The sequence below is a fragment of the Perissodus microlepis genome, chromosome 4, assembly GCF_051167445.1.
Source record: "Perissodus microlepis isolate ML-2025 ecotype Zambia chromosome 4, ASM5116744v1, whole genome shotgun sequence".
Classification (NCBI taxonomy): domain Eukaryota; kingdom Metazoa; phylum Chordata; class Actinopteri; order Cichliformes; family Cichlidae; genus Perissodus; species Perissodus microlepis.
The window spans coordinates 30,253,213-30,267,785 of record NC_140464.1 but is presented as its reverse complement, the minus strand read 5'-3'; the positions used below and the strand labels follow the sequence as shown (position 1 = coordinate 30,267,785).

The 14,573-nt window shown below is 41.6% G+C and overlaps 1 protein-coding gene across 1 annotated transcript in view; it reads right to left on the bottom strand.

Moving 5' to 3' along the window:
* LOC146389250 (carnitine O-palmitoyltransferase 1, liver isoform-like) overlaps positions 1–14,573 on the bottom strand; it is a 59,665-nt gene that overhangs the window by 22,589 nt on the left and 22,503 nt on the right. The window contains exons 11-13 of the mRNA XM_084926986.1: positions 12,816–13,004; positions 9,174–9,279; positions 6,321–6,437 (exon numbers count right to left, since the gene is read on the bottom strand). Coding sequence (XP_084783112.1) covers positions 6,321–6,437; positions 9,174–9,279; positions 12,816–13,004 — 412 coding nt within the window. The remainder of the gene's footprint in view (positions 1–6,320; positions 6,438–9,173; positions 9,280–12,815; positions 13,005–14,573) is intronic.

Genomic DNA, 14,573 nt, shown 5'->3' with positions numbered 1-14,573 from the left:
GGAAAATACGGTACATGGAGCCTCATACCTCCTCCCCCTCCACTGCAATTTCATTTTGAAAAAAATAAAGGAACATCAAGACATGCAAATCTAATAGAATATAAACACCATTTATTGGAATAAATAAATGGCATTTCTGTGCAAGCTAATCAGATCTAAATATCTATGATTACTGTCACATTGTAAGCAAAATTCAGTGCCAGTCACTTTGGTTCCCAAAAGTCCTTGTACTCCTTCTTTCACTCATAAACTGAGGCACTTTACCACAGTGTGAGCTTATTTCCGTACTTTCTGGCTGACTGAAGTGATGTGCTCCAAACAGCACAGCAACAATAACGTCGCTGACACATCTGCACACACTTTCCATGTGGTTGAGACTGACTCACTCTCCAGCCTGTCTGCACTCGAATACGTTCAAAACCATAAGTGAATATGCCGTTATACATTAATATGGGGTGGGATTTTCTTGTGACGCTTTCTTTTAGAGCAGTTGACTAGTAAATCATTGATATCCATATCCAGTCCAAGAAGATGTGGTTAAAGGACAAAAACCAGAGTCAAGAGTAGGTCAACTTATCCCTGTATTATCTCAGTAGGCTCAGCTGGCTTGAATGACAGTTTGAATGGGAGTAAGTACAGTAAAAAGTAAGTAAAATTTTATTTATATAGCACCTTTCAAGATAAAAATCATAAAGTGCTTCACAGAAGCTAAAACCTAAAACTAAAAATCAACCAAAAGCAAGTTTAAAATGAGTTTTTAGCTGTTTTTTTAAAAGCGACCACGGAGTCCACAGATCTCAGGCTCAAAGGGAGAGAGCTCCACAATCTGGGGGCCACAGTTACAAAAGCTTTGTCGCCTTTTGTTTTCAGCCTCGTGTGTTGGACAACCAGCAAGCCCTGGTCACATGACCTCAGGGACCTGCTGGGAATGTATGGATGTAAAAGTTCACTTATATATGTTGGTGCTTGTCTATGCAGAGCCCTGAAAGTCAAGGTCAAAACCTTAAACTGGATTCTGAATTTAACGGGGAGCCAGTGCAGCTGAATCAGCAGGGGTGTGACATGGGAGTACTTGGAGGACGTGGTCAGAAGCTTTGCAGCAGCGTTCTGAACAACTCTCTGAACAACTAAAAACAGGAGCGAACCAGAGATTTTACATGAGCATCCAAAGTCAGAGCTGAGTCAATACTAACACCAAGGTTCCTGATAGACGGTTTGGCAAATGTAGCAAGTGGGCCCAAGTTTTCCATAACACTAGGTACAACATTTTTTAGGAGCACAAACAAGGACTTCAGTCTTCTCCTCATTTAGTTGAAGAAAGTTTCCAGTAGGGCTGCACAATTAATCGTTAGAAAATCGCGATCTCAATTCATACTTATGTGCGATCTCATTTCGAAATGACAACGATTTAAAAAAAAAAAAAAAAAAAAAGGATGACAATTGTACCGCATCTTGATCCGGGACATAAGCTGCATGAAAACTAGCGCTCACTCTTCCTGCTCAACAAATGACAAGGGCGGAGGGTTATACCACGTGATACAGAAGTTAGCTGGCAGGGAAAAACAACGGAGAGCACCTGAGAGATGACGAAGCTGTAAAGGCCAAGAAAGTGACAGGAGAAAATCCGTCCCGGTCAACCACCCAAACATCAATAACGGGAACCTTATACAGCGCTTCCCCATACCCGTCGAACTCCCGCAGGCACAAAGAAATTACGGAGGCCATCACTTATCACCTGACCAAAGATATGGCTCCACCAACACTGTGCAAAACGAGGGATTTAGGAAAATGATCAACATCCTAGACAAACGCTACACAGTGCCGTCCCGCAACCATTTAAAAAATGTTGCACTACCTGCTCTATACACGCAGTGTCGAGCAACGGTGGAGACGGAACTACAAGCAGTACAACATTTTGCGGCAACGACAAAATGTGAGACATTTGTTGTTTTTATGTTTATTTATTGTTTTTATGTTCAGTCTCAACTGTTACGAAGTTGATGTGCAGTTAATAAGTGCAATAAATATTTATATTGGAAAAGAAAATCGTGAGAGAATCGTGATCTCAATTCTAAGCAAAAAAATCGTGATTCTCATTTTATGCAAAATCGTGCAGCCCTAGTTTCCAGCCATCCAACCTCTAATGGAGTCTATGCACTTATGCAAAATCTGTAGCTTGGAAACATCATGGGGCTTAAAGGAGATATATAACTGAATATCATCTGCATAGCAGTGATACAAAATGTCCTTAAAAGTGCTCAATAAGTGTTGAAGAGGAAGTAAATACAGCAAGAACAATAAAGGCCCCAAAACTGAACCTTGTGGCACACCATAGGCAAGAAAAGTAGAAGAGGAACTGTACTTAGAGGTAGCCACAGAAAAGGATCGTTCATGCAAATAAGATTCAAACCAGTCCAAAGCAGCCCCTGATATACCCACCCAGTGTCTCAGCCTATCTAGCAGAATATGATGGTCCACAGTATCAAAGGCGGAGGTCAGGTCCAACATCAACAGAACGGAGCATTCTCCTGCATCACATCTCATCAAAATGTCGTTGGAGACTCTAAGAAGTGTAGTTTCAGTAGAGTGAGCTCTACGAAAGCCAGATTGGAATTTATCCAGAATGCTGTATTCATCTAGAACAGCTCTAAGCTGCTTAGCCACAACCTTTTCTAAAATCTTAGCAATGAACGGTAATTTTGAAATCGGTCTGTAGCTACTAAGAAGAGAAGCATCAAGCTTAGTTTTTTTAACAGTGGGTGAATAACAGCATTCTTACAATAAACAGGGACCTGACCAGAAACCAGTGAGGTATTGATAATTGTGAGCACACAGGGACCAATAGACTGAAAGACATTTTTAAACAAAGATCCAGGTAAAATATCAAGAGAGCAGGAGGATGCTTTCATCGAATTAACTAACTTGACCAGCTCTGGTAAGGACACAGGTAAAAATCTTTCTAAAATTACAGGCCTAGCTTGAGTTGGAGCAGACAAGAGAGACACAGAAGGAGAGATATTGTTCCTCACGTTACTGACTTTTTCAACGAAGAAAGAAAGAAATTTTTCACAATCTTCATTTGATGAAATTGGGACAGCATGTGGAGCAGGAGCAACAATAGTACCTTGGGGTTACCTCTGCTCTTAGACACTAAGTCTGAGAAATAGGCCGCCCTCGCATCTCGAACTGAAATGTTAAAAGAGACTAAAAGGTCCTTTAAATGAAGGAGATGGACATGCAAACGCGTTTTCCTCCATAAACGCTCAACCTTACGGCAGCAACGCTTTAAGAAGCGAATGCTGTCATTTATCCAGGGAGACGACTTTGAAACCGGAGCTAGTCTAGTTTTGACAGGACAAACATTGTCTAAAATAGAAACACAATGATTATTAAAAAGATTTGTTAAAAAATGAACATCGTTATAAGGAGATAAAACTAAATTAAAGGCATCGGAAAATTTAACAGCAGTAGAGGAATTTAAGATGCGAGAGCTAACCACATGTCGAATAGGAGAGAGGGACAGATGAAAAGACAGGTTAAAAAGAAAACAACGATGGTCCGAAATAAAAATGTCCTCAGTACAAATAAAATCAATGTTTAAACCTAAAGTAAAAACAAGGTCCAGTGTGTGTCCTTTGGTGTGCTGAGTAAAATGAAAAGAACCCATGACGCTAAGGAAACCTCTGGCAAAGAGGTCAGAGTCATCATCAACGCGTATATTAAAATCCCCGACTATAACCAGTCTGGACAGCTTCAAAGTCGAGGATAAAAAGTCACTGAACTCCTTTAAAAACATGCTGTTTAGGCCAGGTGGACGATACACTACAGCGCAGTAAAACAGTCTCTCCTTATACTGTAGATTTTTCTATAAGAAGACAATCTGACTTAGTTGAAAGTTAAGTTAAGCAAGACCTACTTAGAGTTTACAGAAGTCTTCAGGAAGAGGTTCTTATCCATGTCTGTGTGTGTGATTTTTAAGACATGCAGATAACACAGTAACTATTATCTCAATGAGTATAAAATGGAATTACTACTGTTTAAACATCAAATTGGTTGCTGGTAAAGGATAAGACCTGTTACATCATGCTTTCATTTTACTGTGATGTTTTCAGTTCCTTTTAACCTGCAGTAGTTTTGAGGACTAATTATTTTGTGCATCCTAATTTCCATCCATGGCAGCACTTTGTACACTAAAAATAAATAATAGGATGCAGTTTCATGCACCTCCTGCTACTGAATAATGCGCTGGGCTTGCTCTGTCAGGATGTCAGTGGGTGGGGGAGACATTGTGGAATAAAATGTACGTCAGCTTTTCTCCAACAGAAGATTTATGTGTTGCTCATGAACGTAGTCACTGCTGCAGTCCCAAAGTGGAGCCACAGGTCTTACAGAAGAAGGCTTAATGGCGTCTGAAATCCTTCAATTGTTTCCGCTTCCACTGACACCAATTGACATTTTCATAGCTGTGAGCGTTGCCACGGCCCACAATATCTTTTACTTTATTCAAACACTTGCAAAGGCAGAGGGAGCAGTACAGAAACACTGTTTTAATGCTAGCATGGAGAAACTTGAACAAAGTTCATAAAAACAAAAAAGAAAACCAGAGTGAAAACAGCTCAAGGAAAGAGGGCAGCAGAGTTGTTCAATACTTCGCGACCCTTGATCCCTCACTGCTGAATTGCACCTGCCTTCCTCCCACCCTGCTGACAGCATTTAGCACCATGACAAGTATCATTTTGAGCTAAAAAGCTGCTGCTGCGGACGTAACCTCACAGCTTAGACGGTTTGGGAGTGAGACCGGAACTCTTTCTCAAAATGCAAAGTGACAGTTGAACTGGAAACGAACCCATGCTAACACAATTATTAGCATATCAGTATAATAGAGTAGTTAGGTTTGTGGTTGAAACCTCAAACTGTTCCTGTGTGAAGTTTGCCTGTTCTCCCTGATGACCTGACTGGAAAGCAGTAGGAAATCTCCCAGTTCAATTATAATTTGCTTCAGTGACAGTGAAAGTTATAGTTTAGAATAGTTTCACTCAAATCCTGATGAGGAAGATGGGGTTATTAATTGCACCATCAGTTAATGTTGTGGGATAAAATTAAAATTCACCCCTCAAACTGCTGAGCTGGTCTTATACTCTGACAGTGCTCTCGCTGTCAGCCAAGGTCTCAGTCACGCAGGCCTAGAGACTGGTTAACCACCACCTGGTAATCTGACTGCAAGTGAAAAAAATGCAAAAAAAATCCCTTACAGATTTCAGAATAATATTCTGCATCATGCAGAGAAGAACGGAACATGATCAAGAAATGCCAAAGCCAACCCAGGACTGTTCCAAATGGAAAGACATTCCAGCAGCCAGTCAACCAATTTCATAGAAACCATCTATGTCCACTGTGAACGACCATCTTTGAACAGAGGCGCTGGCTTACGACACCAACTGTCTGCCATCTATAATCCAGTTTTGAGATCATTTCCCAGATGCCTTAATGCCCACTCACACCCTGGGCCTTTTGACTTCAGGAAATCATATGATAGGGTGCGGCTAGGTTTCACAGTGAGCTCACCCGAAACCCTGGCTGACTGTGACCTACACCTATTTTCACACCTTGACTTGTGCAATAAGGTAGAGGATCAACAGGGGTTTATGACCCTCTTGGGGAGACACTCCACCATTTGACCCTAAAACTGAAAGCTTCTCAGATAAGAGGTGAAACGTCTTCAAGTAACTTCAAGAAGTTCAGATGCCTTTTTTTCCAAGCTCCTTAGACTACGATCACCTGCATGACTGAGAACCTTCACAGACTAAACAGTGAGACTTAAATCACATCTGATGTACATCAGACTAGAGTCTGTAAGGGCAAGATGGTCTAACATGGTGTCAAGACATGCACCTACATGCATACATCATATATAGGGCGACCGTGGCTCAGGGGGTTGGGAAGCGTATCTGTAACCGGAAGGTTCGATCCCTGGTCGTTGTGTCCTTGGGCAAGACACTTCATCTACCGCCTACTGGTGTTGGCCAGAGGGGCCGATGGCGCGATATGGCAGCCTCGCTTCTGTCAGTCTGCCCCAGGGCAGCTGTGGCTACAACCGTAGCTGCGTCCACCAGTGTGTGAATGTGAGAGTGAATGAATAGTGACATTGTAAAGCGCTTTGGGTGCCTTGAAAAGCGCTATATAAATCCAATCCATTATTATTATTATTATACACACACAACCTGCACACGAGATTCCAGCGAGTTACTTTGCCATATCTTGAGACAAGTGAGGGCAGTTTCACACTAATCAGACACACACATCTTGCCCAGCATTCCTACCTCTGCCGGGATGTTCCAGACAAGTCTCTGAGGTTGGGGTAGAGAAGGCTCCACATCGCCTTTACAGTGGCCGTCCTCGGTGTAGCCTAGCTGAAAGGCATCTGTGGCCAGCGTGTACTGGAGGAAAAAAATAATAGTGAAGGAAAAGATTACTGAGATTTAGTATGAGAGTTAGCACAGCCATACTTGCAAAAATGTACCCCATTATAAAAGGGGAGAAAAGCTTTTTTTTTTTTTTTTTAAATGGACGACACAAAAATACAAGAGAGCCCAATTACAAAAAGACGGAACTAATGTGGCTTTTTTGGAAAAGTTGCCAAGAGGAAGTCTGTTCTCTCTAAAAAGCAGAGTTAGGTTTGCAACACTGCATCAAACAAACCACAAAATCTGTGACAAACTGGACTTATTAAGCCAGAGTCAACAGCGCAACATTTGGAAACCTTTTATAGACAGGAAACTACAGAAAGTCTAGATTTCTTGGATTTTCAGACTAAACCAGATAACAATGGTAAGACCCTTGTGCATAATTAAGGCTAGCTGGCAACATAAAAGCTTAACAAATGAACTCAAGGATCAAATATTTCTTTATCACTGGCCAAAAGAAGAAGCTACTTAAGTAGAATATTTAAAATTAGCTCAGACAAACATGATGCATTCATATGTATGTGATATACACATGAATGCACTCTATTCTTTTCAGCTGCCCGGATCATTGCCTGCAGCTAACCCTCTCTATTCCAGCACACCAACCGTCTGCATGTCCTCCTTTCACTACATCCATGAAGCTCCTCTGAGGTCCTCCTCTTCTCCTCCTGACTGGCAGCTCCATATTTAACATCCTATATTCAATGTTCCCTCTAATGTTTCATGTGTCTGAGCGAACACACAAACTCCCTGAGCGGTCCCTTGGACCACTGTGAGCAACAGCAGACGTGTGCACTGTGGTCACGCCGGCATCGAATCCATCCAAGTTACATGGTTTATTAAAATAATCAAATTACAGCATTTACATTTATGTTAGACGACTTTTAATTAACTGCTTTAGCCCACTTACAATGAAAATGTAAAAAAAATCTTGTTCATGACCTGTGTAGCATGTTAACACTATAGGAAGTAAAAATTACTTGAACTCCAATTTTGAAAACATTACCTAAAAATGCAGCCAAGGCATTTTTTTAAATAAACATTTCAAACTATTTACAGAACAATCAGCTGTTCTGCATCAAATCTGATGCCACACAAATCATTTGTGCCACTCCAAAAAATAATTTCTGTCCACTATGAGATGAAGGAGAACAACAGCCTGATACCTGCAGGCCTGACAACAGGAGATGTATCACTGCTGTAACACCTGTAACATTCAGCAGTCGCCTCATTGTTCTGACACACACAACAAAACTATTGACTACACTACACACTGACTACACACTGACTACACAAGATTTGCGCTAAACGCTGTCACTCCTAAAACTTCCCCCTCCCTAAACAACTAAATGCCATGTTGCCATATCATTTTTTGATTTGTCGAGATGGTGCATTTTTCCACCAATAGGAAAGGGCGGGTTTTTTTGTTTTTGTTTTTGTTTTTGCTCACAGGCTTTCGAGCGTTTTTCTTATAAAATGCCGTTTTTACCGTTTCTTCCCGCAGTAAATATAAACTACGACAGTATTCAGGAAGAAAACCAAACATTGCAGATATTTTTATCATAACTCTGGTTTTACGTGGCCGATCAACACAATTTAAAAACTGGTGTAAAGTCCACACTTTTCCCGTCAGTTGTTCCGTCTGTCCTGCTCACATCTCCAATGGTTGTACACGTTGTCATTAACGTGGCTTCATTCCACATCAGCTGCTTTGCCAGCTAAAACACCGGCGTCGGCACATAAGGACGCTGCCATAGCCTGTCAACGACGCCGATTAGCTGCGTAGATACGAATGTGAATCGCATCATTGGCTGGACTATGGGATAAGGTGGCATCGTTCTAATCCCATACGGGAGCAGCCAGTCACTTACTGACTAACACTGCAAAACAGAATTGTTAAAGTATTAATTTTAATTTCAGTTCAGGTTAGATTTTTTTTTTTGTGCGCAACGCAGATTTTCTGTGTGCAGAGACGTGCCAGCAGTGCGCAATTAGAGGGTAGCTTAGAGGGAACATTGCTTATATCCGATATATCCACCATCCCTCCCCTGCACATGTCCAAAGCGTCTCAGCCTTTCCTCCAAAATGCTCGACCCAAGCGGTTCCTCTGATGTACTCATTTCTAAGTCTGTCCATTCTTCTCACTGCCAATGAAAATTCCTCTTTTGGTACCCCATCATACGCTTTCTCTAGATCCACAAACCCAGTGCAGCTCCTTCTGACATTCTCCACCATCCACCATCAAACATGCAGTTTAAGGTGCTCTTTCTCAGCGTGAAACCATACTGCTGCCTAAAGATAATCTCTGCTCTCCTCTCTTCTTAACTCAGGGTTAGAAATATTCATTCTTAAACATCATCATGTAACTGAAACACAGATTTCTGCAGTCTTAGTAGTTTTGCTTCTTATATCAAGTAAAATTAATAAACGCTGCTAATATTATCAGATAGCATGTTTTAGTCTTGCTTTTATCTCACTGTGGTAAAAATGGTGGGTGTTGAAGGCCATTAGTTCAAGTCTGATTGTGTCCCTGTAAGTGTCACTTCCTCTTTGCTGTGCTTTCTAAGATAATACTGTAACACAATCAGATTCTTTTAACACAGCCAGTTCCTGGAACTGGCTCCATCCGGAACTTTCAACTTGCAGCTGTGCCATCCCTGTGTGATAAATGCATGTCAGCACAAATTCAGAAATAAGACCAAGGATCACCTCCCAAAGGTGCGCTACAGTTGGTGCATCAGCCCAGGAGTGCTCTGCATTCAGCCCGCTCTTCCCATTCTTGTAGATCACAACGGAGAAGGATTTATCAAACCACCTGGAGAGGAGAGAAGATAAAGCATAAAAGGAGATGCGTGTTGCCACAGCTTGTGTAAAGGTTGACACCCGAGTCGAGTCGCAGATGCAGAAATAAGAATCCTGGCTTTAGACCAGACAAAACAGATTGGAACAGGGCCAGGTCTATAACCAGTGTCACAACAACAATGATACCGATGCCATGCAGATATCCATGCATCTTATTTTTCCTTGTATTGTATTCTTAAAACGCATTTAGTTTAGACGACTACCCTGCGAGACAAACTGCTCCACGCACCATCCCCCGCACAGAAAGAGCTTTAAATCTGTCAATCCTTTCTGTCAAGGTTTCCTGTGTGGAGTCCAGATCAGCCTCAGGTGTCTGTTTGGTGTCTGTAGCTGAATTTCAGTGAAGAAAGTAAAGGATTAAATAAAGGATTCATCACAATCCTTTATTTTTACATGTCTGATAGTGGTTTTTGTCACCATTATATCATACTATACCAAAGGAGAATCGTTGGCAGCCTGAGGCCTGTGAGAAGTGGAGTAATCACAGACATGTTGCTGCGGAGGAATGTTTCTGTGACCTCAGTCCTGAACTCCTAGTAATGCACATTTATTCTCCAGAGATGTAATTATTACTGTTGGCATCATCTCCATTTTAACTGCTGTGACGCAATGACTTTGCAACTTCTGGGACAAATAAAGTCGTCATTATCTTGGTTGTATATAAGTAACAAATTCACAATGATAGCAATCGCTGATTACAGCCACGATCAACAGGAAGTGCAGAACATGAAGTAATTCAAGATCCAAAAGAATGTTCCAAATGCATCATGCAGATTTCTTTGTGGGGCACTTTGTGCTCCTTAGTACACACAAAGTATTTATCACCAGTGCTCTTATCTTCTATCGGCTACTTTCAGCAGAACAGGCCACATGAAAGCTCATTTGTATCGAACTCTTTTTTTGAAGATGGCAGTAAGTTTAGAGCACCATCTCCACAGTGCGTGTGGCTGCTTGTGTGTGCATGTGCCACATGGAAAACATGCAGCAGTCTGAGGATCAAAACGAAAGAAAAAACATTTTTGCGTCTAAACCCCTCTGGTTGTATTTTAGGGAAAGCCATGTTCCATGTTCAGTTTTTTGCCAGGTGTGACTCACTGAGCAGCTTCAATCACGTTACACTGTTTTGTAAGAAAGATGACTAGATACACATAGCAGCTGACAGCATCTGTCATAAGATAACAAAAGCTAAAGATTAGAAACTGATTACTAGGGCTGGGCTATATCATACCGTTCACGGTAATACCGGTGTAATGTTGGGCAACGATAGGAAAATGAAATATCGCGATAGAATATGAGTAAAACGCGCATGCGCAGTGCCTTTGTTTACATACGCACATGGTGGCGACGCAGAACGAGAAGAGCGAAAGTGGATTGTTGAATGAAACGGATGGACCAGAATTGGTTTGTAAAAATGCTGCAACTTCACTGGTGTGGAACTGGTTTAGCTTTCGTCCGTCAGATACACAACAAAGCACTATTTTTGGTAGCGCATGCTAGCGGGCCGTCGTTATTACTGTGTTGTTTGGAAAATACGGCACACTTAAAATCAATCCTTAGATTTTTCTGAAAGTCGACAGAGCCCCTTATAATCCCGTGAGCCTTATGTATGAATTCTGGTTGTGTTTACTGACCTCGAAACGATTTTATGTACACGGCGCTCGAAAATCTGTCAAATGTTTTAGTACGACTTTGCTAAGCTACGAAGCCGCACCGCTTGATGGATTGTCGGAGCATTACGGCTGTCGTAGGCAGGAGCCTCGCGGAGTGATACGTACTGTGCTTCAACATAATATTACCGTATTGTGTGTGTATAAGCTCTTTTTGCTCTTTTTGGGTGGTTGTAGCTCAGGTGGTAGAGCAGGTCAGCCACTAATCAGAAGGTCGGTGGTTCGATCCCAGGCTGCCTCCTGGCTGCATGCCAAATATCCTTGGGCAAGATACTAACCCCATGTTTGCCTACTGGTGGTGGTCAGAGGGCCCGGTGGTGCCTGTGTCCGGCAGCCTCGCCTCTGTCAGTGCGCCCCAGGGCAGCTGTGGCTACAATGTAGCTTGCTATCGCCAGTGTGTGAATGTGTGTGTGAATGTGTGTGTGACTGGGTGAATGACTGAATGTAGTGTAAAGCGCTTTGGGGTCCTATGGACTAGAAAAGCGCTATACAAATGCAGGCCATTTAAGTTTTGTGGATATTATACATGGTTATGCTGAGGATGTGTCGGCCAATTTCCACTGGAAATGCCTTTTGGTTAAACTGTCAGCAAGGAATTTGCATTTCCACTGTTACATTTTTCTATAACTTTAATGCACATAAAAAACAGCTGCTTGTTTAAGTGAAAATACATTGATGTGTTTTTTGCACTAATAAAGTTGTGGAGTTGTAAAGTATTTTGTCTCGTGTCAATTATATCGTCAGTTATATCGTTATCACAAATTTTCAAATGTATATCGTGATAAATATTTTTGGTCATATCGCCCTGCTCTACTGATTACTATATTTTTGTTTCACTTCACTAATCTCCTGCCGTCCTGTGTACTACTCTGTTGGTATTTCAGGTGAAACCAGCCATTATTATGTACAAATCTTGCCACGCTAACCAGTATGTTTCTGACACATGATTGAATGAACTGACAAAAGACACCAAAACAAAGCATAAAAAAGTGTCTAGCAGAGGTGGAGATGTTTGGTGTGTGTGTGCAGGCATGCGTGTGGAGTACTCTTCCACTCTTACAATCTGAGCTCAATAGTTTAGTAAATTCAGTCCATTTTTTGCAGTATTTATCAAATTTGTCCCTGTTAAGTGTCCAAATCAAAACAACAGTCACCTCATGGCACTTTATACTGCGAGGGAAAGCCCCTACAAGAAAGTCCAATGATATGAGCTTATGAGCTAGCACTTGGCAACAGTGGGAACACTCTCCCCCTGCAACTAAGGCATGGGGTGTTAAGGGTCATGTGACTCAGCCCTAACTATATGCTTTATAAAAATGGAAAGTTTAAACCTAATCTTAAATGCAGAGAAAGTGTCCGTCTCACTAATGCAAACTTGGAGCTGAAGAGGGGCCTAAAGGCTGAAGGTGCTACCTCATCCTACTTTTCAATATCCTCGGAGGCACTGAGTGAAGTACTTGTTTGGAGTAACATGGTACTTTCAGGTCTTTACAATAAGATGGACCACGATTAGCCAAGATCTTATATGCATGGAGATAAAGATCATTTTTCCTATGTGGAAAACATCAGCATCACATTACATCATTCTTACATGGACGGACTATGAAGCGATCAGTTGCCACAGTATTCCCAGAGCATTCCCTTGGGTATGTATTCTACTCGAAGTGGTGATGTGATGAAGTATCTTTTGTCTCCATGATGAACCAAATAATGCTACAAATCTAACTTCACTTTCCAATTTTTATACAATGCTTACTGCAGTTAGGCTCTTGAAGGCACTAAACACCGTTTTAAATATACCAGATCCATAAAACCTCCTCACCTGTCATAACATTTCCCATGAAGCAGAGACTTGGCGTAGCTGTCCAAGTTCCCCTCTGGGTCATCTCCCCTCATGCCTTGCTCCTCGTCATCCAAGGTTACAAAGAAGGCCGCCCTCTCAATGGTATCCAGCGATCTCTTGTTGACCCCAGAGCTGAAGTACTGCTTCCTCATCTGAGCCCAAGGGATTCTGGGAGGAGATGACATCTATATATTATAAATCATTGTTTTGCTCACGGGTCTGTACTCACAGTCAGCAAGTCTTTTTGCACAATTGTCCTAAAACAAAGTACTAAAAGAGCCTCAGAAGTGGAGAAAGTTCACAGAAGGCTCAACTCAGCGGAAACTGCAGACGCTCCATAACAATTATGAGAAAACGTACTTCACTAAACACTGCATCCTTCTCAAGACAATCTGAAAACTCACAAAACATCAAACTATTGTTTCCATCAAGCAGACTGAAGCTTCCAACAAAGTTTCCACACAGTCAAAGACATCAGCATGTGATGCAAATGTCAAAATCAGATGACAGTTCTTGGACAAAAGCCCAGTGATGTTTTCTAAAATCTCGTACTGTGTCCGATTTGCTGGTCGGCTCATTACTTTAGTAATACACACAGCTTGACGGACGGGCCATTAATGCAAAGGCTCATTGGACTGTTCCTGCTAAGCACGTTGGTGGCACTTTTCACACTTTGTTTGCTTTAAGCCATGCATAATGTGTAGGCAGCACAATATCCAGATTGTAGTTCTGATGTCATTTCCATCTTTTTGTTAATTATGCACAATACTGATCATACCAGAAAACAAACCAGCACGAGACTAGTAACAGGATGGGAGCGCCTGCTAAAGACACCCAGTCTAAAACAGATTTAACATACACAACAATATTTAGCTTTAATCACAACAGGGAATCCTGAAGAGAGGGAGACGTGCATATATGCCAACTCTTAATGGCCTTTGGAGAAAAGTGCAATTGAAAGTTAAATCATGTGAGCTTATCAAAGAAGAAAATCAGTATGCATAGATTTCTATGAGTGAGTGAGGGCATTAAGAAACAACACACTGACATGTGGGTGTTTCGTGTGTTTTTTTCACATGTCAAAGGCAAACAGTTCACCAGCACACTTATTTCTCATGATGCCAGCACAAACACACATAGGCTATGACTGAACAAAGGCACATGTCCTCATTTCCTTCACAATCATGAGTTGGGTTTGCCAAAATTCAGCATCCTATCACAACACCATGTCTCGTAGGATCCTGCTAACAATCCATTTGCTGATACACGTTAGCTTTTGCACTCTCTCCTTCTTGGGTTTGCTTTTGTTATGCTTCTACATCTTAGTTTGTTATGCTTCTACAAATACTAACATGCATAAACTTGAAGAGCTGATCCCTACATTTTTTTTCTTCATCAGTTCTTCTAGCCAAAATTTATTTACACTTACTGTTCACATGATTAATTTCTACTGTTTTGCTTTCAATCATTTCAGTGAAGCCAACCCAAACTTTCCCCCTAGGTTTTGAGGAATTAAGAGAGCAGAGTTAGAAACCTTCACACTCAACTAAAGATGCCCACAGCCAGGAAAACGAGCAGGTGGCTGAATATCCCACTTCTTTGCTTTAATAAACTCCTGGCTTGCTTTGGCTGTATGCTTTGGCTCACTGTCCATCTGTATGATGAAACACCATCTAATCAATTTGACTGCTTTTAACTGGATTCGAGCAGAGAGTCTCCGAACACCTCAAAATTCAT